Source organism: Oncorhynchus mykiss, chromosome 9 (genome assembly GCF_057628025.1).
Source record: "Oncorhynchus mykiss isolate SJ-2025 chromosome 9, ASM5762802v1, whole genome shotgun sequence".
Lineage (NCBI taxonomy): Eukaryota > Metazoa > Chordata > Actinopteri > Salmoniformes > Salmonidae > Oncorhynchus > Oncorhynchus mykiss.
This window is the reverse complement of record NC_143030.1, coordinates 16,064,204-16,091,742: the sequence shown is the minus strand read 5'-3', so window position 1 is coordinate 16,091,742 and position 27,539 is coordinate 16,064,204. Positions and strand designations below refer to the sequence as shown.

Below are 27,539 nucleotides of genomic sequence, written 5' to 3'. Positions count from 1 at the left end.
TAACAGGTTAATTGATACTACATTAACAGGTTAATTGATACTACATTAACAGGTTAATTGATACTATCACATGGCATCAGATATAAACGGAGCGTGAGATGTGCTGCTGTCCTAGCCCAATAGATCTGCAAGTCACAGTGTACAGGAAACCATGAAAACCCTCCTGTAGGATAACTCCCTTCAGAAAGATGGATAGAGAATCTTGAAGTGGAAGCGGGTGAACTGATCTGCATTTTCTATGTACACACCACAGTGTTCTACGTGTAGAACTCTCCCTTTCTCCTTAATGGAGGGATCATCACACGCAGGGACACATGCACAGATCAGTTTGACCTCTTAATTGAACTTGGATGAGAAAAATATGCCTCATGTTTGGGTTAGGAAATGTACAGTACCAGTCAAAAGTTTGGACACACCTACTCATTCAAGGATTTTTCTTTATTTGAACTATTTTGTACATTGTAGAATAATAGTGAAGACATCAACACTCTGAAATATCACATATGGAATTGTGTAGTAACCAAAATACTTTAAACAAATGAAAATACATTCTATATTTGCGATTTTTCAAACTAACCACCCTTTGTCTTGATGACAGCTTTGCACACTCTTGGCATTCTCTCAACCAGCTTCATGAGGTAGTCACCTGGAATGCATTTCAATTAACAGGTGTCCCTTGTTAAAAGTTCTTTTGTGGAATTTCTTTCCTTTTTAATGCATTTGAGCCAGTCAGTTTTGTTTTGACAGCGTAGGGATGATATACAGAAGATAGCCCTATTTGGTAAAAGACCAAGTTCATGTTACATATGGCAAGAACAGCTCAAATAAGCGAAGAGTCGACAGTCCATCATTACTTTAAGACCTGAAGGTCAGTCAATCCGTAAAATGTCAAGAACTTTTAACCTTTCTTCAATTGCAGTCACAAAAACCATCAAGCACTATGATGAAACTGGCTGTCATGAGGACCTGCTACAGGAAAGGAAGACCCAGAGTTACCTCTGCTACAGAGGATACGTTCATTAGAGTTACCTGGCTGTCATGAGGACCTGCTACAGGAAAGGAAGACCCAGAGTTACCTCTGCTGCAGAGGATAAGTTCATTAGAGTTACCTGGCTGTCATGAGGACCTGCTACAGGAAAGGAAGACCCAGAGTTACCTCTGCTGCAGAGGATAAGTTCATTAGAGTTACCTGGCTGTCATGAGGACCTGCTACAGGAAAGGAAGACCCAGAGATACCTCTGCTGCAGAGGATAAGTTCATTAGAATTACCTGGCTGTCATGAGGACCGCTACAGGAAAGGAAGACCCAGAGTTACCTCTGCTGCAGAGGATAAGTTCATTAGAATTACCTGGCTGTCATGAGGACCGCTACAGGAAAGGAAGACCCAGAGTTACCTCTGCTGCAGAGGATAAGTTCATTAGAGTTACCTGGCTGTCATGAGGACCGCTACAGGAAAGGAAGACCCAGAGTTACCTCTGCTGCAGAGGATACGTTCATTAGAGTTACCTGGCTGTCATGAGGACCGCTACAGGAAAGGAAGACCCAGAGATACCTCTGCTGCAGAGGATAAGTTCATTAGAGTTACCTGGCTGTCATGAGGACCGCTACAGGAAAGGAAGACCCAGAGTTACCTCTGCTGCAGAGGATACGTTCATTAGAGTTACCTGGCTGTCATGAGGACCTGCTACAGGAAAGGAAGACCCAGAGATACCTCTGCTGCAGAGGATAAGTTCATTAGAATTACCTGGCTGTCATGAGGACCGCTACAGGAAAGGAAGACCCAGAGTTACCTCTGCTGCAGAGGATAAGTTCATTAGAATTACCTGGCTGTCATGAGGACCGCTACAGGAAAGGAAGACCCAGAGATACCTCTGCTGCAGAGGATAAGTTCATTAGAATTAACTGCACCTCAGTTTGCAACCCAAATAAATGCTTCACAGAGTTCAACAGACACATCTCGACATCAACTGTTCAGAGGAGACTGCGTGAATCAGGCCTTCATGGTCGAAGTGCTGCAAAGAAAGTACTACTAAAGGACACCAACAATAAGAAGAGACTTGCTGGGGCCAAGAAACACAAGCAATATACATTAGACCTGTGGAAATCTGTCTTTGTTAGATTCAGAGTTGGTGAGGAGATGTGATGGTGTGGGGGTGCTTTGCTGGTGACACTGTCAGGGATTTATTTAGAATTCCAGGCACACTTAACCAGCCTGGCTACCACAGCATTCTGCAGCAATACGCCATCCCATCTGGCTTGCGCTTATTGGGACTATCATTTGTTTTTCAACAGGACAAACACACCAGGCTGTGCTGCATCAGATGACCTGGCCTCCACAATCCGCTGACCTCAACCCAATCCATTGAGATGGTTTGGGATGAGTTGGACTGCAGAGTGAAGAAAAAGCAGCCAACTAGTGCTCAGCATATGTGGGAACTCCTTCAAAACTGTGGGAAAAGCATTCCTCATTAAGCTAGTTGAGATAATGCCAAGTGTGCAAAGCTGTCATCAAGCCAAAGGGTGACTACTTTGAATAATCTAAAATATATTTTGATTTGTTTAAAACATTTTGGTTACTACAATGTAGAAAATAGTAAAAATATAGAAAGCCCTTGAATGAGTAGGAGTGTCCAAACTTTTGACTGGTACTATATGTATAATGTTGAGTTTGTCAGTATGGGGTATTGAATAAGGCTGTAACGTAACAAAATGTGGAAAAAGTCAAAGGGTCTGAATACTTTCCAAAAGCACTGTATGTATTAGCAGACCCTTATCCAGAGCTATTTACAGTAAGTGAGAGCATACATTTTTTGTATTTCTCCACCATGGGAATTTAACCCAAAACACAGTGCCATGCTCTACCAGCTGAGCCACAAGGGCTCAAATGTATATTCATTTTAGCACACTAACAAAATAGCATCATTTCAGTTTAGTCTCATTTAAATCAGGACAAAGCCACATCTGTACGTAGGTATTTATTTCAATACATATTCTAAAACCTTTGTTGTGAAAATGTCACAAAAATTCTCACATATCATTACTGTTTAAAACGTTGTATTAGGCTTGTACATAAAGCTTTACAAAGTCATATCATACATGTATTTAGATCGCTGGTATTCCTTACCCTCACTGACTTGTCAATCATTTAGTAGCCAAAATAATTCAATTGTTCTTTTTATCATTGATTCTTTACACAGTATACTTTTGTATTTTCATAATATATTTTCTTTATATATTTTCTTGTCTGTAAATGATCTAGAGTATCCAGGTGAGATGGTTGAGCATTTATCTTCCAACCCAACTTTTACCAGACCCCCAAGCTCGCTCAAAATGTTATATCTTTGGCAAAGCCTCAAGGCTAAAACACTAGGTTGCTGGTTGCTGTTCTGCTGGCTACTAATATTTACATGTAGAAAAATAAGGATAAAATAATGAGGCTATACCTCTCTTAGGTTGTGTTTTATTGAACACAAAGTAGTAAAACAAAGCGGAGCTGCTGTCATTTATGCCCTTTTCCCCTAAAACAAACTTTAAATGTCCCCAATTCACCATTCCAGCTCCTCATTCACCCTTCAGGTCTTTGATTAGCAGTGGCTCCAGCTCCTTCAGGATTTCATAGAAAATATATTTTGCTCTGATGCCACTTGCCCTCAGTCCTGTGGAGAGCTCCCCCATCTGGTCCTGTGTACTGGGCCAGTACTGAACTTTAGCTCTTGTCAGTGATGAGTTTATCCAAGATGGGCTTCACCTGGTTCACCCTCTAGATCAGTTCTGTCCGGTGAAGTCCTCAAAGTGCTGGCCTGAGGTCTGAGGTAAAGATTGGTCGCAGAACAACTGCATTTAAACACAATGACATCCACAAATGTAATACACTAAAACGACATTAAAAACATGATAAATGGGGCTGAAGCTTGAATGCTACTGGAGATTACTAGGGTCAAGTGAAGATAAAAAATAACTGAACGGCAATAGGTGGTGGTACTTGGATTATTACATATTTTTTAAATGATTTTTTTTTTTTAAATCGAGAATAATCTAAATTAAATTTTAACAAGGAAATCCTTTCACTTTTAGAACATACTTACCATATTATTAAAAGTAGACATTTTAGGACCTGCAAGAGGTCGTGCCATAGATTATTTTCAGAAGAAGGAGCCACACAGAATTGGATGAGGTATTTCATCCCAGTTTTTGTGTCTACATACATAGACAGTTGTGTGTGTATGCTGGTGTGTGTGTGTTTGGTGGGGGGGTCTAATACACTCGTTCAAACAGGCTTCACAGATACACATTGTCAGCGTTGTAAGACTGCGAAGAGGCCTATAATTATCATCTTGTGAATGTAGGTCAAGGATTGCGCAGAGAACGATTGCGCATCCCTGTCGGAATCAAGGGCTGCCCCCAAAAACCAAGTGAAGGAGCTTGCATAGCCACAATACTCTACAATGTGAACAAGTGGTAGTCTAAATGAATGGTATAGCTGAGACAAATAGCCTATAATGGAGATGATGCACCTGTTTTGGGATAACCTATGCATCCTTCACTCCTCCCATCCTTGAAAGCTTCACCAAAAGATGGATAGTGAAATAATAGAATGCGTGCGCTATAGGCTACAACCAAGTCATGTCAGATCAGTGATGATTTATTTTTTAGCATGTCATCATTTATCTAATAGCCATATATTTAGATCAATGATTATTTCAAGAAAGGGAGAATCCAGCCTTGAATCAAACAGCGTCTCAGGTTAGCTGGTTAGCTGGTTAGCTGGTTTGCGGATGCAGCAGTGGTCCTTGAGTTGTCTTTCCTGGCTGCTCCCACAGACACGTCCATAAAACTCCTTCTTCATTGTTCATTCATCCCGCAGCTGTTGACTAGGCCTATAATTTATGGTGATTTGCCAACTTTAATTTAAGATTAGCCTACATGTTAGGCTACTTAATCGAGTGTGCCGATATAGGTTTATAATTGAATGCAACATATCGGTGTAGTAGAGAATCTGGAACTTTGCTCTTTATAATATATGTTTTTCCTTATGGAGTCATAGCCGCGGAAGGGTGCTGGAGGTGTCGCAGCACCCCTGATAAATTGAAATACATTTGCCAAAGTTATAGAATTACTGCTAAATGTAATAATTCAGAATACTACACCAGGAGTAGGCCTATAATTCAGCCACAGAGGAGCAATAGCATATTTAAAATAAAGAGCCTAGCTGTGGATTGTGTGAAGCCCAATCACAAGGCCTACAGTCAGGAAGCGCAGCAAATCTGCCAGTGAACAGCATGTAGCAAAAAAGGCCTTTCAAATATAAAAAGTCACAGGAAAGCACTGGTTGGAAAGACAATTATTCTACTGAAAAGAGAAGACTAACTTGTCTGCAGGCTACCAAATATGTTATCAACTTCCAAGTAGGCCAATTGAGCAAACAGCTGCATTTATTGTAGCTGGGGATTTTAACAAAGCTATCTTGAGAACAAGGCTACCTAAATTCTTTCAGCATATTAACTGCAGCACCCGCTCGGGCAATACACTGGATCACTGCTACTCTAACTTCTGGGATGCATACAAGGCCCAACCCCCGCCTTCCCTTCAGCAAATTCAGCAAACCCGACCACGACTCCATCTTGCTCCTACCGTCCTATAGGCAGAAACTCAAAGAGGATATACTTGTGACTAGAATCATTCAATGCTGGTCTGACCAATCGGATTCCACGCTTCAAGATTGTATTGAGCACGGTACTGAGAAATGTTCCAGGAAGCCTCATATAATAACTTCGATTTATACGCAGTGTAGTTATTCCCTCCGCAAGGCAACAGCTGCAGCAATCGGTATAAGCTGCTCAGATAGCTGATGCTTAAAGTTAGTGAGGGAGATATAAGTCTCAAACTTCAGCGATTTTTGCAATTCGTGAATGAGCGTCAATTCGTGAATGAGCGATGATAATGCATGCAATGCTTGATTATAAAAGTTATTTTTTCATGTGTTCTGGTACCAGGTAACACCCCTTTCGCGCTCACTTTTTGTTCCATCACCTCCCATTTTGACAAATTATGCACTCGAATTACGAATTCGAAGAATGCAGCTGCCAGCCGTGAAACTGGAGCAAAATGTAGGATTTTCCCACCATATTTGTTATTTTCATGAAAACTATGTAATATTCATAAATACAAAGCTCAGTCAACATAGGTGGTGGTAAAGTTGCATTTGTCAAACACTTATCTATTACTATTGTACGCTCTGTGAATACTGTAACAAACATTAACTCACCATCACATTGGCACGTTGTTCAACTTCTCACAGGCCCTGGGGACAGACACATCAATCAGAAAATCAGCCAAACCAAGCACTAACCTCAGTGATAATACAGTGGTCTTAATTTCCTGGTACACAAAGCATTTTAAAATCAATGATATCACAAATACCAGCGTCACTCTCGCCCCTGTGTAGATTGGTAGGTTTGGACGTCCCGTGTCATTATATTGTGTATTAGAACATTAAAATATCAAGAGCCTGTACATGAGTGAGAGAATATAGAGATACAAATTTGAAAAATACCGGTCTTTGATCAATTCGATGTCCGGTACTTCAATACTTTAATCCTACGTGAATAGGATGGGTAGTTGATGTCGTAGGCCACAGGACCTCTAATGGTGAAGCCAAGGTAGAAGCAGACGTCTCCGGACTTCCAAACTTTGCTTTGTTGGCCGGCACAAACGTTAATCTTCTTGCCATCAACGTGCGCAAACACCTTGTGCTGTCTAACCACTCCATTGACTGGAAGAAGAAGGTCCTGGACACTGGGTTCTCTCCACACTTCACCACTGCTCCACTTTTGAGAGATAAGGTCTGGCCTTGCCTCTGGCCTTGCCATTGGATTCTCCTCTATCAATAGGTTGTCTATTTTTGCTCTATGAACCAGTCTGCTCAAACCCTCACCCTTACCCAGGAAAATAAGGGGGAGAAGGTACCTTGAGCGAAGATGCTTTTTGTATGTGTTTTTGTAGGACTCTTGCATCTCCAGAACACATTTGTTGAGGTCAATATTGAAATCCATTTTTTTATGCTCCTCAGGCCAAAACAGCAAAAGGACTAAGAAGTAAAACTCTGGGGTTTGGTTACTAAGATTAGCCACTAGATGTCTCTCCAGACTGCTTCTTAGGATTGGCAACGGGGTAAGAATTGGAGATGCTGCTTCCACTTTGCTTAAGATGATGTTGGCAAGGATGAAGTTTTGGGACGCTTTGTTGTCACCATCTTTCTTGTTTATTTTTTTATTTATTTCCCCCCACAATGTTGTTATTCGGCGTAAGTTAGATGCATCATAGCCCTTATCAAGACAGCAAAGCAGTCCAGGGAAGGCAATGGCCATTTCTTCTTTGAGCTTCTGGAGGGGTACATCTATTGCAGACTCTGAGTGTATAGGTGTGCATGTCCCCACGTATTTGCAGTAGCAGTTCTTCACATCAGTCTGAAAGTAATGCGGTTCATTTTCTTTCATGCTGGGTTTGGAGTAAGTCAGGTAACCATCAAAAAACTCACATTTCCTCTCCACCTCATCCCTGAGGCTGATGATGAGTGGCTTGTACTTGAAGAGCTTTTTCTGTCCGATTGATATGAAGAAAGAGTCAGCGGATATTTCCATGGTAAGGACCTTTTGCCAGTTTTTATCAAGAGAGACAAGTGAGTCAAAAACAATGTTGGCAACCTGTAGATAACCAAATAGTCCCCTGTTGTTATAGATGTGTGAGACTTTGTTAATACCATCGTATTGCATGTCTGCTCCCTGCTCATTTTCAGCAGCCCATTCCTCATCTTTGAAAGCCTCAAAGGCCATTGTTGATAGTTGCAAAATTTCTTGTGCAGAGATGGAACCCAGCTGTTTGGGAACCCTGAAGGAACTCTGCTCTACTTTCATTCTGCTCATCAAATGGTTCTTGTATACTTGCCCCAGTGTGTCAGCAACAAATGAATTGTTGGGATCTCTGTCTTTTGCTATTTTTGCCCACTTCTCCGCTTTAGAATAGTCTCTCTTCACAATGTAAAAGAAACGAGCAAGAGCTTGAGGAAAGAATGGGTTTTGCTTGAATTTCTTTGAAGCTAGTTGTAAAACAGATACACAGTTGCTTTTGGATTCTTGGCCTTCAGTATCTTCAATATCTTGAATCAACCTGGAAAACTTGCTTTTCCTTTCTTCTCTCATTTCCCTTTTCGTTAACATGTCTCGTTTCCATTCTGCATTCTGCTTAACATCCACAGTGATTTCCCTCTTAGTTAGCATATCTTTGATGACGGACATCAAATGTTGCTGCACCTCTTCTCTACAAAAGTCTGTCAGAAAGTTCCTTGCTGTATCACTTCTGGTCACACCTGCTGTAGCCAGTAACTCAACACACTGCTGTGCAATCAGTGGGTGAGCCAAACGGACATGTTTGTCTTGTCCCTGTTGTGAAGGGAATGTCACTATCAGATGACTGAAAGGCTCCATTCGCTGCTCAAAGGAAGGACCTCCATAAATGGGATCTGGAGGCCCCAGGAATGCCTGACATTGAGACTGCAGAAGGTGGGAGCCAGGAACGTAGGCATTCACCAGTGATAAGAATGCAAGAAGCTGGGATTTTTTAGGCCTTCTTTTTTTCCTGACATCTAAAAAGGCACACGTTTCTTTAACATAATCTTCACTAAAATTTTCTCGCATTATGTTAAAGCCATGAAACTGTTTGTGTTCATTGCTGTAGCTTCGACTGATCTCAATCTGTTTCTCCTCAAACTGTTGTTTCTCTGCTTCAGAAAGTTCCGCCCTGAGAATAACATGTCTTGAGTTGTTATGGTCCTCTTGTTTGATAACTGCCTTATGCACACAGTTTAAAATGATGACCACAGGCATGTGGGTTGTAATGTTTCGGTCTGTAATCTCTTTCATGATGGCATCCTGCAGATTCTTCTGAATACACACATCATTCAGCAGTAAGAGCACAGTGTTCTGGTGGCCTTGGCTGCCTGCAGTGAAAAGGTGAATCACCTGCTTGGCGATAGCGGTGAAGTCTGAGGTAGCACCTGTTAGAACAGCACATCTGAGCTTTTTACGCATATCCCAGAGCACCTGCTTGGCCAGAGTGGTTCCTCCGCTGCCTGGCTGATGCAGCAGATTCATGGTAGAAGTCAGGTCGCCCTTAAGCTGTTTCTTAATATTTTGTATCAGCTCAGTGTACCCATCTCTTTTGATAAAGGGGGTAGTTTTATTAGCTGATGTTGCCTTTTCAGCCCAGCAGAAGTTAAGCCATTGAGGTGGGGCTCCTCTGTAAAAATCTGCCTCTGCCTTTTTCGCTACTGCTGAGTCTATGTCCTCTTCTTCGAATGCATTTGAGTACAAAACATCCAGAAGGGAAATGGAATCCCTGATTTCACTTCCAACATAAATTTCACGACCACGGGCATTGGACAGGGACGACCCCTTGTTGTGTGCCATCTTTGTTGTCTCCCGTCCCAAGCTGAACCAATTTTCTGAATATTAGTTGTTCTTCATTAGGTGGTATGGACTCTGAGAACGGAGACAATAATGTTTCAGTAAAAATGTCAAACGGCATTAACAGTTATAAACAAAAGGCTGATTATAGTACATCTTTGACTTTGTTGGACTTTAATTTATATAGCTAATAGATTGGACATTGGTTGGATGTATCTACAGACATTGCATCCTGCTGATAAATACAACAGCATGCCTATGTGTTTTTTGTTTCTTGTTGCTAACCTCTGATAAAAAAAAAAATCAGTCACATTTGTGCAATTTTCACTAGTATCCCAGTCCATCACGTGGACTGGGACATGTTTCGTATTGCGTCAGATAACAATATTGACGAATACGCTGATTCGGTGTGCGAGTTCATTAGAACGTGCGTTGAAGATGTCGTTCCCATAGCAACGATTAAAACATTCCCTAACCAGAAACCGTGGATTGATGGCAGCATTCGTGTGGAACTGAAAGCGCGAACCACTGCTTTTAATCAGGGCAAGGTGTCTGGTAACATGACCGAATACAAACAGTGCAGCTATTCCCTCCGCAAGGCTATCAAACAAGCTAAGCGTCAGTACAGAGACAAAGTAGAATCTCAATTCAACGGCTCAGACACAAGAGGCATGTGGCAGGGTCTACAGTCAATCACGGACTACAGGAAGAAATCCAGCCCAGTCACGGACCAGGATGTCTTGCTCCCAGGCAGACTAAATCACTTTTTTGCCCGCTTTGAGGACAATACAGTGCCACTGACACGGCCTGCAACGAAAATATGCGGTCTCTCCTTCACTGCAGCCGAGGTGAGTAAAACATTTTAACGTGTTAACCCTCGCAAGGCTGCAGGCCCAGACGGCATCCCCAGCCGCGCCCTCAGAGCATGCGCAGACCAGCTGTCCGGTGTGTTTACGGACATATTCAATCAATCCCTATACCAGTCTGCTGTTCCCACATGCTTCAAGAGGGCCACCATTGTTCCTGTTCCCAAGAAAGCTAAGGTAACTGAGCTAAACGACTACCGCCCCGTAGCACTCACATTCGTCATCATGAAGTGCTTTGAGAGACTAGTCAAGGACCATATCACCTCCACCCTACCTGACACCCTAGACTCACTCCAATTTGCTTACCGCCCAAATAGGTCCACAGACGATGCAATCTCAACCACACTGCACACTGCCCTAACCCATCTGGACAAGAGGAATACCTATGTGAGAATGCTGTTCATCGACTACAGCTCGGCATTCAACACCATAGTACCCTCCAAGCTCGTCATCAAGCTCGAGACCCTGGGTCTCGACCCCGCCCTGTGCAACTGGGTACTGGACTTCCTGACGGGCCGCCCCCAGGTGGTGAGGGTAGGCAACAACATCTCCTCCCCGCTGATCCTCAACACTGGGGCCCCACAAGGGTGCGTTCTGAGCCCTCTCCTGTACTCCCTGTTCACCCACGACTGCGTGGCCACGCACGCCTCCAACTCAATCATCAAGTTTGCGGACGACACAACAGTGGTAGGCTTGATTACCAACAACGACGAGACGGCCTACAGGGAGGAGGTGAGGGCCCTCGGAGTGTGGTGTCAGGAAAATAACCTCACACTCAACGTCAACAAAACTAAGGAGATGATTGTGGACTTCAGGAAACAGCAGAGGGAACACCCCCCTATACACATCGATGGAACAGTAGTGGAGAGGGTAGCAAGTTTTAAGTTCCTCGGCATACACATCACAGACAAACTGAATTGGTCCACCCACACAGACAGCATTGTGAAGAAGGCGCAGCAGCGCCTCTTCAACCTCAGGAGGCTGAAGAAATTCGGCTTGTCACCAAAAGCACTCACAAACTTCTACAGATGCACAATCGAGAGCATCCTGTCGGGCTGTATCACCGCCTGGTACGGCAACTGCTCCGCCCTCAACCGTAAGGCTCTCCAGAGGGTAGTGAGGTCTGCACAACGCATCACCGGGGGCAAACTACCTGCCCTCCAGGACACCTACACCACCCGATGTTACAGGAAGGCCATAAAGATCATCAAGGACATCAACCACCCGAGCCACTGCCTGTTCACCCCGCTATCATCCAGAAGGCGAGGTCAGTACAGGTGCATCAAAGCTGGGACCGAGAGACTGAAAAACAGCTTCTATCTCAAGGCCATCAGACTGTTAAACAGCCACCACTAACATTGAGTGGCTGCTGCCAACACACTGACACTGACACTGACACTGACTCAACTCCAGCCACTTTAATAATGGGAATTGATAGGAAATGATGTAAATATATCACTTGCCACTTTAAACAATGCTACCTTATATAATGTTACTTACCCTACATTATTCATCTCACATGCATACGTATATACTGTACTCTATATCATCGACTGCATCCTTATGTAATACATGTATCACTGGCCACTTTAACTATGCCACTTTGTTTACATACTCATCTCATATGTATATACTGTACTCGATATCATCTACTGTATCTTGCCTATGCTGCTCTGTACCATCACTCATTCATATATCCTTATGTACATATTCTTTATCCCCTTACACTGTGTATAAGACAGTAGTTTTGGAATTGTTAGTTAGATTATTTGTTGGTTATCACTGCATTGTCGGAACTAGAAGCACAAGCATTTCGCTACACTCGCATTAACATCTGCTAACCATGTGTATGTGACAAATAAAATTTGATTTGATTTGATTTGATTTAGTATGTGGTTTATTTTCAGCACATAAATCAATTGACTGAGTACAGTAAAGAAATGCACAAAGTCACTTGTTCCCTGCAACAAATCACTCAAACAAATTATAATAATATAGATATCAATATAAGTATCTGCTTATCATAATGTTGTATTCACATTTATTTTTATATGTTTTTTTGTCTTTTGTTAACAATACATTTAACTATGACTTAATTAAACTGCTAAAAAACTGCTAACTACTGATCCAAAATTGTATTGTCTAGTTTACATGTATAGTTTGAGCAATGCTGAATACTGTAAACTTCTATATATTTTACATCATGAATATATCAACTGACATTAATTTACTTTGGAAGGTAAAAAAACAATGGTATAGGGTCTTTATAAACTTTATAAACACTTTACTTGACACCCACCCTGTCATAACACATTATGACAGGTCATAACCATGTCATAATACTGTATGTCATAACTGCTGACATAACATGTCATAACCTGTGATTATATGGTCTTAACACTGTCATGACCCATATATTTACATCTGTTTTGGTATATATTGCGTTATTTCATGGCTGGTTATTTATTTTATTTTTTATTTTACCTTTAGACTAGGCAAGTCAGTTAAGAACAAATTCTTATTTTCATTGACGGCCTAGGAACAGTTGTTCAGGGGCAGAATGACAGATTTGTACCTTGTCAGCTTGGGGATCAGCTCATCGCTCTAACCACTAGGCTACGCTGCCGCCCCACCTACATAAGAGTGTCAAAACCCACATTTATTCAAATGTATTTTTGCCCTTCCAAGAAGTTACCTTTCGTTTGCAATTTTGTTGTTGTTGTAATGAATATTTTGCAGTCATTTTTTTTTTCTATAATATTTTAAATTACTTGTAGAAACTACAGTTTAACACTGTCATGAAGCATTAGCCCAATTAAAGGTTTACAGAATGGTCCTAAGAAAATGCACTTTATCGCACTGTCAAGAAGCATTATGACCAACATAATCATACAAGCCAAATAGGCCTGTCATTACATGTCCTTGTCAGTCATCAGTCAATAAGAGGGTGTCCTTCTCCTGAAATCTGCTCCTGCATTCATCAGCACCAGAGCATTGGGGTTGGTGCATGTCTGACATCAATGTGTGCACAATTACAATGATCATTTAATACGGTAAGAACATTTTATATAACAATCATACTATTGACAAGTATGATATGGTGTAATGGAATGTTTTGCCTTGTGTGGTGGGTTTTGTTGGTTTGAAACTTACAGTATGTAGATGTCATAACCAACCATAAAATAAAACTCTCACCTTTATATAGATTGGTCATATTAGTGTGTAGCCCAAACTGATCATACGGTACAGACAGAATTTGCCAGATCGGCGGTATCGAATTCAGACGAGTCCCGTGGTGCTTCTGTGGGTCGTAGAGCGAAGAACAGCATCGTGTTCGGGAGGGCTTCATCGTTGCATATAGGGGTCATAGTAGTTTGTGGGCCAAACCGTTCCAACACTAGAAACATTTCCGTGAGATGACCGATTTCCGCCATGTCTGATGGTCGAAGGCTGAAGCAGTCGATGCAGTGGATTGAGACCCAGTCCTTGTAATAACACATATCTCTATCTTAAACAGACAGATTTTTATGGGGATTTTGCTATTATGCTAATTCGATATCTACAGAGTGTGGACATTGTAAACTGCTGTAGTGAGTCTAAATACAAAGTCTGGAATAAATCTGACATATGGTTCATAAGCTAAAAGATGGGGGCACTGAGGAGGACGCTTGTCCTGACGGTTCCTGTCCGACTTCACTTTTTTATGGCTATGTTTGTATTAATTATTACTTTGTTTGCTCAGAATGTTTGTGCAATAATTTCCTACGACCAACAAACACTTCTGGATCATGAATCGTAAACTACTCACTTATCTCGCAGCCTCCCAGATCTGAAATACTACATTCACTACTTTGTTCCCCACACAGTGAGTGTACCTGTTGCTCCTGGCCGAGATTAACCTAAGGCAAAGTCAGTGATGAAGAAGAGGAATGAAACATGGATTCCAAGCTGGGCTGAAAAGATAGGCTACACTGCCTTGTCGTCCAGGGATCCTGATGGCTAATGTCCGATAGCTGGAAAATAAACTTTGTGAACTCAGATCAAGGCTTCCATCGCAGAGGGACATCAGAAAATGCTATTTATTTGTTTTTACAGAGACTTGGCTTATGGAAAATACACTGGACTCTGCTATTCAACCAGCCGGCTTCTCCATATGTTAATTTACTAAAGTTCAGCACTCAACACAACACCAGCACAAGCTCAGAACCCTGGGTCTGGACACAACCCTCTGCAACTGGATGATTGACTTCCTGACGGGCAGACCACAAGCTGTGAGGATTGGAAACAGCGCCTCCCCCACACTGACTTTTAACACAGGGGTGTGTCCTCAGCCCTCTGCTGTACTCCCTGTTCAATCAGAAATGCATTGCTTTGCACCACACCAACTCCATCATCAAGTTTGTTGACAACACCACGGTTGTAGGCCTGATAACCAACAACCAAGCGTCAGCCTATAGGAAGGAGGTAAGTGAACTGGTACTATGGTGTCATGACAACAACCTATCCCTCAAAGACAGCAAAACAAAGGAGTTGATTGTTGACTTTAGGAAGCAGAGGAGGGAACATGTCCTGATCCACATCAATGGCACTGCAGTAGAGTGAGTCACGAGTTTTAAGTTCCTCATCTCAACCAATGCCATTCGGTAAAATGATCATGTGGTTTTCATAATCGCACTCCTGTATTTCCTTAAACACAAATTAAAAGATGGTTGAAAACCAGGAAGTGAAATGTTTGTGTGCCAATATAAATACTCCAGCACTGGAGTGCTGTCCTATTTTTGTTCTTCGCTGCAGGGTTGTAGCCACTTATTACATGTTTTGTTTGTTGTTTTTTCTATTTGGTTGGTTGTTTTCTTGTATTTTCTTTTTCACATCTACTTTCTCCCATTATTTTAACAGCCACCTTGGGCAGGGGTTCTCTAACTTTTTGGGTCCGGAGACCCTTTTTGTGATTTATCAGGAGCCCCTTCAAAATCAGAACACAACTCGAGTGAGATAAAAAAAAATATGTATACAAAGAGTTTTACTATGACTTCGGCAGTGCATGGCCGGATTAACCATGTCTCGGAGCCCAGACAAAGAACATTTTAAAGCCTCTTGGCATTGGAGAGAAAGTGATGCCGTTTTCAAGCTAATTTCCTTCCATTCAACATATTTTATCATGAAGCAGAGAAAGAAATGTTTTGAAATATTTTATATTTTAAGATCTGGTAGCGGACCTCCTGCAGTACCTCCTGGGGATCCGTGGACCCAAATTTGAGAACCCCTGATCCAAGGACCTGAATGTTGGGGGAAGTTTATTGTGAAATGTTTAGGATGCTTTCCTCAATGTTTTTATCTATCTGCCCTGGGACTACAGATTAATATTAGCCAGCTGACAAAATCTGACACATTTACAGAAAAGTTCATTGATGTGCATTGTCCATGACAAGTAAATAAATACATGGATTCTGTTAGAAATTTGGCCTTTTCCCCTCGAGTGTAAAGTTAATCAATCATCTTATAATTCTGTGTGTTGTTGACTAACTTCAATGAGTACATTTGATATTCCCTACCAAGATAAAATATTCCATGGAAAATAGACATTACTCTTACCTTTGTCTGTTTGAAGAAGGTTCTATATTTTTGTGGGAATCACGGCCGAGTCTGGAAAGAAACATATCATATTTACACTTCAGAGAAACAATTACTTTAATCTGAAATCCGGTTCATCTGAAAGTACAGCCTTTGTATTGTATACATGAAATGGTTTATAAAAGTAGGTTGCTAAGTTATTACCTGTCTTGGCTCTTGAAATGCAATGACTGACCCTGGATGATGTGTCCCTTTTATAGTCAAATTTGAGTTGAGCCACCCACATTCAAACCGGTTCAGGTTGATGTTTTCCCCTGTGTAGTTGGTCTCTATGCATCAGTCTGTGCCAAGTTTACAAGGTAAACTGGATGACCTGGACAGATTAGATGATGATGAAGTTGTCATTGCTAACTTAAGTTACATTTCACTGTAAATTAAAATAAGTTGGGGGACCTCCCGAGTAGCGCAGCGGTCTAAGTGCTAGAGGTGTTACTACAGCCCCGGGTTCATTCCTGGGCTGTGCCACAACCGGCTGTGGCTGGGAGTGCCATAGGACGGAGCACAACTGTTCCCCCGTCGTCCGGGTTTCGCTGGGGGGGCTTTACTTTGTTCATTATGCCCTAGCAACTCCTTATGAAGGGCCAGGTTCCTGCAGGCTGACACCAGTTGCACTTCAACCCACCCCCTCCGGAACACCTCACCACACCCCTCCCCCCTCCACTCCACCACTACTACCCCATGACCTGGAGAAGCAGATGAGAACCTGTTCAGGTATTTACCCATGCTCTCAATTCCTTGAATCGGATCTCCTCGCCTCCTCAACCATATTGGAGGAGGAAGTCCAAGCCTCCTCTGACCTTTTCCAATGTGTTTTGAGAAGGCGGTGAGGATGCAAGGAATTGAGAAGGAAACTCTCTTCTCATTTGTGCAATATACACTGAGTATACCAAACATTAGGAACACAATACTAATATTGAGTTGCACCCCCTTTTGCCCTCAGAACAGCCTCAATGTGTTGGGGCATGGACTCTACAAGGTGTCGAAAGCGTTCCACAGGGATGCTGGCCCATTTTGACTCCAATGCTTCCCACAGTTGTCAAGTTGGATGGATGTCCTTTGGGTGGTGGACCATTCTTGATACACACAGGAAACTGAGCGTGAAAGCTGCTGGGTTTTTGAAAAAGAAAAGCAGAGCCGCACACTCTAGGAGCTCAGATGCAAAAATGTAACAACCTAATAACCAACTATTCAACAGACAAGCGGTCGTCATCAGGGTATCATGACAAACACTAGTCACTAGTTTATAAAGTGTCAAAGGACGCACACAGGTGTCTAATCATGACCGGGTGGATTGACATCATTGGTATATTCTCAGATATAAGAACATACAAAAACATGAATGCATAGCATACGATAATAGATACAATTTGGCTACATAGGCCTACAAACATTAACAATGAATAGAAAAATCACAAGAATGACTTTGATCTGAAGCCAATGCTGAGACTGAAGGGAGCAAGGGTCTTTAAATTAAAGATCCAGGCAGCCTCTCGTTTGAACAATAAATTGAAAAGTGGGTAAGTCGTGTTTTTGCACCTAACGATGCTCGGAGATTTGTAGTTTTATTTCGCACTTTGTTTAACCCAATTTGTTTACCGCAAGGACAAGTTATAAGATAAAATAACTGCCTTAGTGGAGCGCATGATAACACCTTTCTTTGGGATATTTTTTCCTGTTTGGGTGTTTGCAGGATCTACATTTGCAAGTGCCATTGCATTGAGTGCAGCTATTACACTTTTAGTTTCCATCTGGTAGAGGTGCAAATAGATGTTGCGAAGGGATATTTTGAGTTGGTAAATCAGAGTTTACCAACTGATCTCTGAGATTTCTGCCCTGTGAGATTCCAACCAATGGAGGGTCCAAAAACACATTACGGATACTGTCATCGGATCTTAGAATGTGCCAATGTTTGAACAATTCCCTTAATTTGTTCAGAGCATACATTGAATATTGGCTAGTTAGAATGCTTATTTTTGCGAGACTGTACATGAAAGAGATCATGTCTCTGTTTAGAATTTTCTCAATGTCAGTATTAATCTGACCATTTTTGTACCCCCTCTCCTTGAATTTTCTTTGTGTCTCAGCCATATTTCTGTCGCAATCTGACAGTTCTTTTGCAAATTCTTTTGATTCGACAATTGGCTATAGGTCAAACTGTTTTCCAAGGGGAAGTGTGTGACAACTATCAGCCCTCAACACACTGTTACGATCAGTAGGTTTCCTGTAAAGATAAGTGTATAGAACATTGTCCTCACACAAAATCAGAAGATCAAGGAAACTGATTTCACGTGTGTCAGGTTGCATAGTAAATATCAGGTGCTCAGAACAAGAGATGAGAAGCATGGAATGCCTGGTTCTATTTTGCATCACCCCTCCATAGAACAAAAAGTGTTCTAATTTCTAACATTATTATTTGGAAATGGTACGTTGACATTTTTGAAGGGATTGAAAATGGACTGTTTCTCCATGTAACCCACATACAAATTAGCATAGTTAGGAGCCGTATGGGGTCCCATAGAAGTACCCTTCGTCTGAATAAAGAAATCCTTTAGAAACATGAAGTGTTTGTGTGTGTGTGAATAGTATTTCAGCAAACTATTTCAGCCAAAATGACCTGCTTCTGGGTTGCTTGTGTGATGTCTGTGTTCCAAACAAAAAAATACAAGTGTGCTTGCTTTACTTCCTCAACGGCACAGCTAGGAGAGAACCTAACAGTTGAAGGCTCTTTCCATGAGTCATAAAAGTTTATTGAAATTACTTAGGGACTGTGCACACTTGAGAGGTGTGTGGCAACTTGGAGACACCAGTTATATCTCTCACTAACCCTTGCATTGTTTTAATCTTATCTTACACCTACTCCAGATTATGCAGCAATATTCTTATGTTACTGAATGTATCCAGAGTAAATCCAGATTTCGTTATCAACAAATGCTATGAAAAGTTCAGTAAAATGTATACTGCACAGTCAAAAGTGTAAAGTCTGTATTCAGGTGATCTGTTGTGTCCTCATCTTTGTTCTGATAATACATTGATTCTGTTAGAAATTTGACCCTGTCCATTTAGGTCAATTCCCTCGAGTGTAAAGTTAGAGTTGGATAAAACGCCCACAGATTTTAGACCTGAGGGGTTTACAACCAAACAGGATCAGTCGGTTAGCCAGCTAATATGCCTAAATATTTTTTATTAATAATTTATGTTTTCGAAAGATAAGCTTGAAATGGGCATGGTGTAATTAACTCAACAACCTTAAACACAGATCTAAGTTTAGATTTCTTAATGAACCTGAAAATCAATAGTTATATCTGGTGTTTTGTCAACGTTAGCTGGCTAACTGAGTCAGGTTACCACGCTAGGGGTGAGATTTCTTAGTTACACTTTCATTATTCGGTGTCAGTATATTTTAGTTTTCCTGGAAATGGTGTGACAGAAAGAACACTGCAGTATGTGCCAAGTTCACATTCCCAACCCACCTCTCTGCAGGAGCAGATACTCATCATCACATTCCTTCCACATAAATTGAAACTTATAAGTCATAGTTATTGTGATGTAATAGGAATGTTAATTAAGCAATAAGGCACAAGAGGCTGTATCATGACTGCAGTCACAGGCAAATGGTGTTGTTCGGCCCACGGGATTGTCAACCCATTTACCTGTGACTGTATTCCTGATACATGCCTTATTGCTTTTAGAAAACTGTTACCAGCATATTCAAATAACAAAGAATTAAGAAAGAGCTCTTACTCCACTAGCGCGTCGTGAAACACACCATCCAAGTCGCTAATTATTGTTCAGAGAACGTTGATTACCCTCGTTGATTATCCCTTACATGTAGGGCCCTGAGTTTTCCCTGACAACATGATCTGACCAGGGAAAACTATGTGCCCTACTTATGGTCTACCCTAGCCCTTATGAATGAGTGAATACCAGTTGAAATACAGTAATGAATGAGTGAATACCAGTTGAAATACAGTAATGAATGAGTGAATACCAGTTGAAATACAGTAATGAATGAGTGAATACCAGTTGAAATACAGTAATGAATGAGTGAATATCAGTTGAAATACAGTAATGAATGAGTGAATATCATTGTAATACAGCAGGTACATTCCAAGAGCAGACGATACACTGTGATATTTCTCAGGTTATTGCATTTATTTATATTCTATAAACTGTTCATACATTAACTTACATTCTTGCCAGCTCTTTCTCAATGTTTTAACAGGTGATTCTGTCACCCATTTGAATGGTCACTGCACAATGAAATGAAAACACCTAAAGCTTTTATTCTATTGAGAAAAGACCAGATTGGGTATAGTGCAAAGCAGGATCAATGAGTTAGCCACAAACTTCCCTAAATATTTAGAAATAACTTTTTATAAAAAAAATTAAAAAATATACGCTTGAAATGGACATGGCCTAATTGACTCAACAACGCAAAACATATATTGAAGTTTAGCTTTTTTAATATACCTGAAAATCAGTCTTTACATTGGTTGTTTTTCAAAGTTGGCTGGCTAACTCATTGGTGCTGCTTTGGTTCGTCAAAAGAATTGAGGCTTGAAGTAATATACTTGACTAAACCATGTTCATTATTTGAAATAAAAATGAACCAAACTGCATATTAACTTTTACATGTTGAAAAGAATAATGTTGTTTCTACATACATTCAAATACCGTAAAACTTCAATGAATCACCCCAGAGTTTATTTGCTTCAATCACTGAACACAACAGATACAGGCTTCTATTTCAGCCAGGCGTCTAGTTCCTTAACGCACACAGCTTTTACTCATTTGCATAGTTCATTGTTTAATTCCAGAATTCACTACCAGCATTTTTATTAATTTCTTTCACTAATGTGTTACCATTTACACACTGTATCACACTTGGTTTATCTTGGTAGGCTTTTATAATAAAAATAAAAAAGAATCCTTGACAGAAAGTTATTCTCCTCTTTGACTGTGCATTTAAGGCAATTCCTACGTTCACCACTAGAGGGCAATCAGTTGCTTTCTGGGGGTCTGTACCCTCAAAGATGTTGACTGCTTTTGTGCTTGCCAGTTAGATAGCAGTTCTCAGCTGTTATCAGCCCATGGCTAGAAGTTGCTTACTGTCGATAAAAAATGTATTTTTGGCATCATTTTTTTCAGTCATTACTGAATTAAACTATTTGGAAACAATTCACGGTAATTCATGGTAACATCGTAAACAATTACTTTAGTTAATTTAATTCATTTAATTTGAAACAGGAATTTATTTGCTGAAATGTGTGCCGTTGCCTGGATATTAAAAGGGACAGGCGGCTATTTGAGACTCGTCGTTTAATTGAAGTTTTACGGTCGGTTGATTGGACTGTATTGATGACAATCTTAAAACTATTGTTTCTCATTGGAGTCTCTCACCAGGCTAGCCCTCTTCAGGTCCACAGACACCTGGAAGAGAAATGACATACAGAAACTCTTTCATGTACTAATTTAGTTATGACTCGCTAACACGTTCTCTTCTTACAATAACAACTTGGCAATAATATAATAAGACCCAGAGTTAGGGTTGATTACATTTCAATTCAGTCAATTCAGGAAGTAAACTGAAATTCCACTTTTACATTTTCATAATTGAAACTCATTAAAGTATATTGAAATTAGAATAAATAAAATATGTTTTTTCCCTGAAATGGTATAGAACCCAACTCTGATGAAAGCACAATGTCTTCATTGCCTGTCTGTTGCAATAAGGAAAACAGTCTGTAATATGCTCCTTGTTGTTACCTGTCTGTGGGTCCACCCTCCTTCTCTTCTTCCTCACGGTGGAAAATCTGTCGACCTGGCTGAGTCCTCCAGAGCAGTTGAAAGTCAGACACCCCCTGCTTCACAAGCTCTACATTCAGCTAGATTAAAGCACAAGCTTTTAGGTTAAATTGTTAGATTATTTTCTCACTCACTCTCTCTGTCTGTCTCTCCCTCCCCCTTTCCCTCTCGCTCACCTGCTGTAGTAGCTGGTCACCGACTGCCTGGTTTGTCAGATCAGCATCTGATTGGATCTTCATCCTCACCACCGTTCTCTTTGACTTGGGGGCTGAAATACATTTGCTGATATTTTTTATGGTGCAGAATAGTTCAAATCTATGCAAAATACCGTAAATACCACAAAACTGAATGTCTTGACAGTATGATTTTATTTAACATATTTCTTTAACAATGCGCTGTACAAAAAGGTGATTGTTCAGCTTACTAAACTTTAGTAAAACAATGTGTAAATTACACTGATTTGTACTAATTTGCATTGTGAAAATGTCTCCCACATAGTCACAAAATAACATTCAATATAACAAAACATGAATTGTGGGAAAAAAAAGTATAATCTCCACTAAACCGAAGTCCGATACGAAAATATGTTCATTAAAGTCATTATTCGACGTACCTTCTCTGACAGAATAAATAAATGTACCAGGAAAGAAGTACCTTCTGTGGAAGACTCTGGAGGTTTGACTGTGGCAAATACTTCCACCTCACAAAGTGTGAGCCACTCAGACCTGCCAGGGATGACCACAACAACATAGCGACCCTCCATCTCATTACACTGGAAGGTGTAGGTCTTTCCTGCTGGGATGTGGGATATGACAACACATCTGAAAGAGAGAGAGATGGTGAGAGGAGAGAGAAGGAGGTGGGGGATAAAGAGAGATGGGGTGGGGGGAGAGAGAGAGATAAGGGTGGTGGGAGAGAGGGGTGAGATGAAAGAGGGAGTGGGGGAGAGAGAGTGGGGGGTTGTGGGAGAGAGTGAGGCGGAGTGAGAGGAGAGAGGGGGTAGGGGGAACGTGGGGGGTGGGGTCGAGAAAGAAAGGGGGTGGAGTTTGAGTTTATTTTTTACAGGGACAGTGCACATTAATCAGCATTTCAGTAAAAGTGCCAGTTTTAGCCAGCCGGCTAATTTTCCTGCGCAGTCCCTGGGCAGGTTATTAAAAACAATTACAATATAGACAATCATTGGGAGAGAGAGAGGGACATGATTATTATACAGTGTGTTGAAATAGTGAAAATGCCTCTTCACTACAGGAAGACTGAACATATTAACATATTTCATGAAACAGTTTTTTTTTAATCACATAAAATGTACAATCAGATTATAGTATAATGTTATTTATTCTATTTCACTACTCACCTGGGGTTGTTGATGCCGTTGTTCTCCAGTGAGTTACCGATACGAATCTCAGCACCATCAAGTCTCTCAGGAACAACATCTCCTCTGTTGGTGATGGTGACAGCTGTCACTCTGGTCACATCCAGAAGGTCCACTCTCCACCAGGGGTTGGTCTCCTGTTCAGTGTGTGTGCAGGATCTTTTGTAATAGTCTGAATCTCTGTTCCCATCAATGGCATTGTGAGCATTGCCATACCCATTCAGTGATGACTGGCTGGCCACTCCTTTCAATGCTACATTTACTACCGGGACATAGAATGTTTTAATATAGAAATGCAAGTTATTCTTTATCATCTTACAGTGTATACATTTGACATGTTTAAAAGACGGGAGATATTAGTGGTGGGAGGGGGAGTGGAGGGGAGAGGGGTGGATGTTAGAGAAGAGAGGAGATATTAGTGGTGGGAGGGGGAGTGGAGGGGAGAGGGGTGGATGTTAGAGAAGAGAGGTGATATTAGTGGTGGGAGGGGGAGTGGAAAGAGGAGTTTATGGGTCTGAAATAAGAGGTTAAGAGTTCAGTTATTATTACAATCTCTATATAAGACATAAATACAACATTAAAAGTGTGAATGCAGAAGCAAGTAACACTAATAAGAATATGACAGAAATCTAGAGTGATGTTCTGTCAGCAAGCACATTATTTATACTTCCAGAACATTGATGTTCTACTATATAAAAGTAATGTAAACTTGACTTGGTGATGGATGTGAAGACAGTGACAGATGATTACCTGCAGGAGTGCCATATACTTCCAATTCACACAGAGTGAGATATTCCTTCCTGACATAGATGACCACAACAACATAGCGACCCTCGATCTCATTACACTGGAAGGTGTTGGTCTTTCCTGCTGGGATGTGGGAGATGACAACACATCTGAAAGAGAGAGAGAGGGAGAGAAAGACGGTGGGGGAGAGAGAGATGCATGAGTGCTGGGTGCTGTAGTTCAAATGCTACTTCACAAAAGTATTACTGAAAATATCAACACATTTAATGAATAACTGTTATTTTTACTGAATCCCATAAACTTGACAATTAATCAGAACTACCGGCTCTGACGTTCGTCGGATGCGGCGGTGCTTGCAAACTATTATGGAATACAAAGTGTAACCCAGCTGCGAGCTGCCCATTGACACGAGCCTACCAGATGAGCTAAATGCCTTTCATGTTCGCTTCGAGGCAAGCAACACTGAAGCATGCATGAGAGCACCAGCTGTTCTGAATGTTCTGGCTCTCCATAGCCAATGTAAGCAAGAACTTTAAAAAGGTCAACATTCACAAGGCCCCTGTTACCAGGGCGTGTACTCAGAGCAGGCGCGGACAAACTGGCAAGTGTCTTCACTGACATTTTCAACCTCTCCCTGACCGAGTCTGTAATAACCACATGTTTCAAGTAGACCACCATAGTCCCTGTGCCCAAGGAAGTGAAGGTAACCTGCCTAAATGACTACCACCCCGTAGCACTCACGTTGGTAGCCATGAAGTGATTTGAAAGACTGGTCATGTCTCACATCAACACCATCATCCCGGAAACCCTAGACCCACTGCAATTCGCATACTGCTCCAACAGATCCACAGATGACACAATCTCAATCAAACATCATACTGCCCTTTCCCACCTGGACAAAATGAACATCTATGTGAGAATGCTATTCATTGACAACAGCTCAGTGTTCAACACCATAGTGCCAACAAAGCTCATCACTAAGCTAAGGAACCTAGGACTAAACACCTCCCTCTACAACTGGATCCTAGACTTCCTGACAGGCCGCCCTCAGGTGGTAACGGTAGGCAACAACACATCTGCCATGCTGATTCTCAACACCGGTTCCCCTCGGGGGTGCGTACTTAGTCCCCTCCTGTACTCCCTGTTCACACATGACTGCGTAGCCAAGCACAACTCCAACACCATCAGTAAGTTTGCTGATGACACAACAATGGTAGGCCTGATCACCGATAACAATGAGACAGCCTATAGGGAGGAGGTCAAAGACCTGTCAGTGTGGTGCCAGGCCAACAACCTCTCCCTCAATGTAAGCAAGACAAAGGAGATGATTGTGGACCACAGGAGAAGTAGGGCCAAACAGGACTCCATTTAAATCGACATCGCTGAATTGGAGCGGGTCAAGAGTTTCAAGTTCCTTGGTGTCCACATCACCAACAAACTATCATGGTCGAAACACGCCAAGACAGTTGTGAAGGGGCTACGACAACACATTTTCCCCCTCAGGAGACTGAAACTATTTAGATTGGGCCCCCAGATCATAACAAAGGTATACAGCCCAATACATCACTGGAGCCAAGCTTCCTGCCATCCAAGACCTATATACCAGGTGGTGTCAGGGGAATGAAGGCCCAATAAAATTGTCAGACTCCAGTCACCCAAGTCATAGACTGTTCTCTCTCTCCTACCGCACGGCAAGCGGTACTGGAGCGCCAAGTCTAGGTCCAAAAGCCTCCTTAACAGCTTCTACCCCAAGCTATAAGACAGCTGAACAATTAATCAAATGGACACCCTGACTATTTACATTGACCCCCTGCTGCTACTCGCTGTTTATCATCTATGCAGTCACTTTACCCTTACTTACATGTATAAATTACCTCGACTAACCTGTGCCCCTTGAGAAACCTGGGCCCCTTGAGAAACCTGGGCCCCTTGAGAAACCTGGGCCCCTTGAGTAACCTGGGCCCCTTGAGTAACCTGGGCCCCTTGAGAAACCTGGGCCCCTTGAGTAACCTGGGCCCCTTGAGAAACCTGGGCCCCTTGAGAAACCTGGGCCCCTTGAGTAACCTGGGCCCCTTGAGTAACCTGGGCCCCTTGAGTAACCTGGGCCCCTTGAGTAACCTGGGCCTCTTGAGTAACCTGGGCCCCTTGAGTAACCTGGGCCCCTTGAGTAACCTGGGCCCCTTGAGTAACCTGGGCCCCTTGAGAAACCTGGGCCCCTTGAGTAACCTGGGCCCCTTGAGAAACCTGGGCCCCTTGAGTAACCTGGGCCCCTTGAGAAACCTGGGCCCCTTGAGTAACCTGGGCCCCTTGAGTAACCTGGGCCCCTTGAGTAACCTGGGCCCCTTGAGTAACCTGGGCCCCTTGAGAAACCTGGGCCCCTTGAGAAACCTGGGCCCCTTGAGAAACCTGGGCCCCTTGAGAAACCTGGGCCCCTTGAGAAACCTGGGCCCCTTGAGAAACCTGGGCCCCTTGAGTAACCTGGGCCCCTTGAGTAACCTGGGCCCCTTGAGTAACCTGGGCCCCTTGAGTAACCTGGGCCCCTTGAGTAACCTGGGCCCCTTGAGTAACCTGGGCCCCTTGAGTAACCTGGGCCCCTTGAGTAACCTGGGCCCCTTGAGTAACCTGGGCCCCTTGAGTAACCTGGGCCCCTTGTATGTAGCATCGTTATTGTTATGTAATTCTACTGTGTTACTTTTTGTTTTTGACTTTATTTAGTAAATATTTTCATAACTATTTCTTGATCTGCACTGTTGGTTAAGGGCTTGTAAGTAAGCATTTCTCTGTCAGGTCTACACATGTTGTGTTCGTCGTATGTGACAAATACGATTTGATTTGAGTACAATGTTGTTTATTCGATTTCACTACTCACCTGGGGTTGTTGATGCCATTGTTCTCCAGTGAGTTACCGATACGGATCTCAGCACCATCAAGTCTCTCAGGAACGTCATCCCTGTTGGTGATGGTGACAGCTGTCACTTTGTACACATCCAGCAGGTCCACTCTCCACCAGGGGTTGGTGTCCTGTGCAGTGTGGGTGCAGGATCCATAGTTTGTGTTTCTGTTCCCATCAATTGCATAGTGAGCATTGCGATCCGAAAACTGTGATGACTGAGCAGCCACCCCTCTCAATGCCACGTTGTCTGAGTGACAGAGACAGATATAATACACAGGTTTATTCATTAGTGCACACCGTAGCAATACGTTTTGCAACTGAAAACGTTTTGCAGGTTAGTTCAGTTTAGTCAGTCTCCATTTTGTCCAGTTTGGTTCCTAGTGAATACACCTCAGATATACACATCCCCATCCCCCTGTACACACACACCTGCACCAACTTGTATTAAATGTAGATAGTTACCTTTAATTGGGCACTTTGTATTTGTAATTTATTATGGATCCCCATTAGCTGCTGCCAAAACAGCAGCTACTCTTCCTGGGGTCCAGCAAAATTAAGGCAGTTTACACAATTTTAAAACATTACAATACATTCACAGATTTCACAACACACTGTGTGCCCTCAGGCCCCTACTCCACCACTAGAAGAAAAAGAAACGCACACCTATTTAGGTGAGTTGCCGGCTAGCGGAGTAGAAAGATGCAAAAATGTAATTACCAACGTTTCGACAGCCAAGCTGTCTTCATCAGGGTATAATCGCA

At 42.1% G+C, this 27,539-nt stretch overlaps 3 protein-coding genes and 1 long non-coding RNA gene across 4 annotated transcripts; all 4 read right to left on the bottom strand.

The window, feature by feature from the left end:
* Window positions 1–2,959: 2,959 nt before the first annotated feature.
* On the bottom strand, window positions 2,960–6,376 carry LOC149980780 (uncharacterized). The gene is made up of 2 exons (XR_016483132.1): window positions 6,266–6,376; window positions 2,960–3,807 (listed from the first exon to the last, which is right to left on the bottom strand). It is a non-coding gene; the product is annotated as an uncharacterized LOC149980780 (long non-coding RNA).
* An 83-nt stretch (window positions 6,377–6,459) lies between these two features.
* Window positions 6,460–16,005, bottom strand: LOC118966160 (sterile alpha motif domain-containing protein 9-like). The gene is made up of 2 exons (XM_036989252.2): window positions 15,923–16,005; window positions 6,460–9,536 (listed from the first exon to the last, which is right to left on the bottom strand). The coding sequence occupies exon 2, from the start codon at window positions 9,462–9,464 to the stop codon at window positions 6,564–6,566; it is 2,901 nt and encodes a 966-aa protein (XP_036845147.2). The 5' UTR covers window positions 9,465–9,536; window positions 15,923–16,005; the 3' UTR covers window positions 6,460–6,563.
* Window positions 16,006–21,633: 5,628 nt separating this feature from the next.
* On the bottom strand, window positions 21,634–23,462 carry LOC110532923 (fucolectin). The gene is made up of 4 exons (XM_036989202.2): window positions 23,121–23,462; window positions 22,421–22,587; window positions 21,943–22,034; window positions 21,634–21,846 (listed from the first exon to the last, which is right to left on the bottom strand). Exons 1-4 carry the CDS (start codon window positions 23,450–23,452, stop codon window positions 21,724–21,726), a joined length of 714 nt encoding a protein of 237 aa, XP_036845097.2. The 5' UTR covers window positions 23,453–23,462; the 3' UTR covers window positions 21,634–21,723.
* A 279-nt stretch (window positions 23,463–23,741) lies between these two features.
* Window positions 23,742–27,202, bottom strand: LOC149980779 (fucolectin-like). Its single transcript, XM_090183655.1, has 2 exons — window positions 26,755–27,202; window positions 23,742–24,034 (listed from the first exon to the last, which is right to left on the bottom strand). Exons 1-2 carry the CDS (start codon window positions 27,063–27,065, stop codon window positions 23,827–23,829), a joined length of 519 nt encoding a protein of 172 aa, XP_090039781.1. The 5' UTR covers window positions 27,066–27,202; the 3' UTR covers window positions 23,742–23,826.
* Window positions 27,203–27,539: the final 337 nt, after the last annotated feature.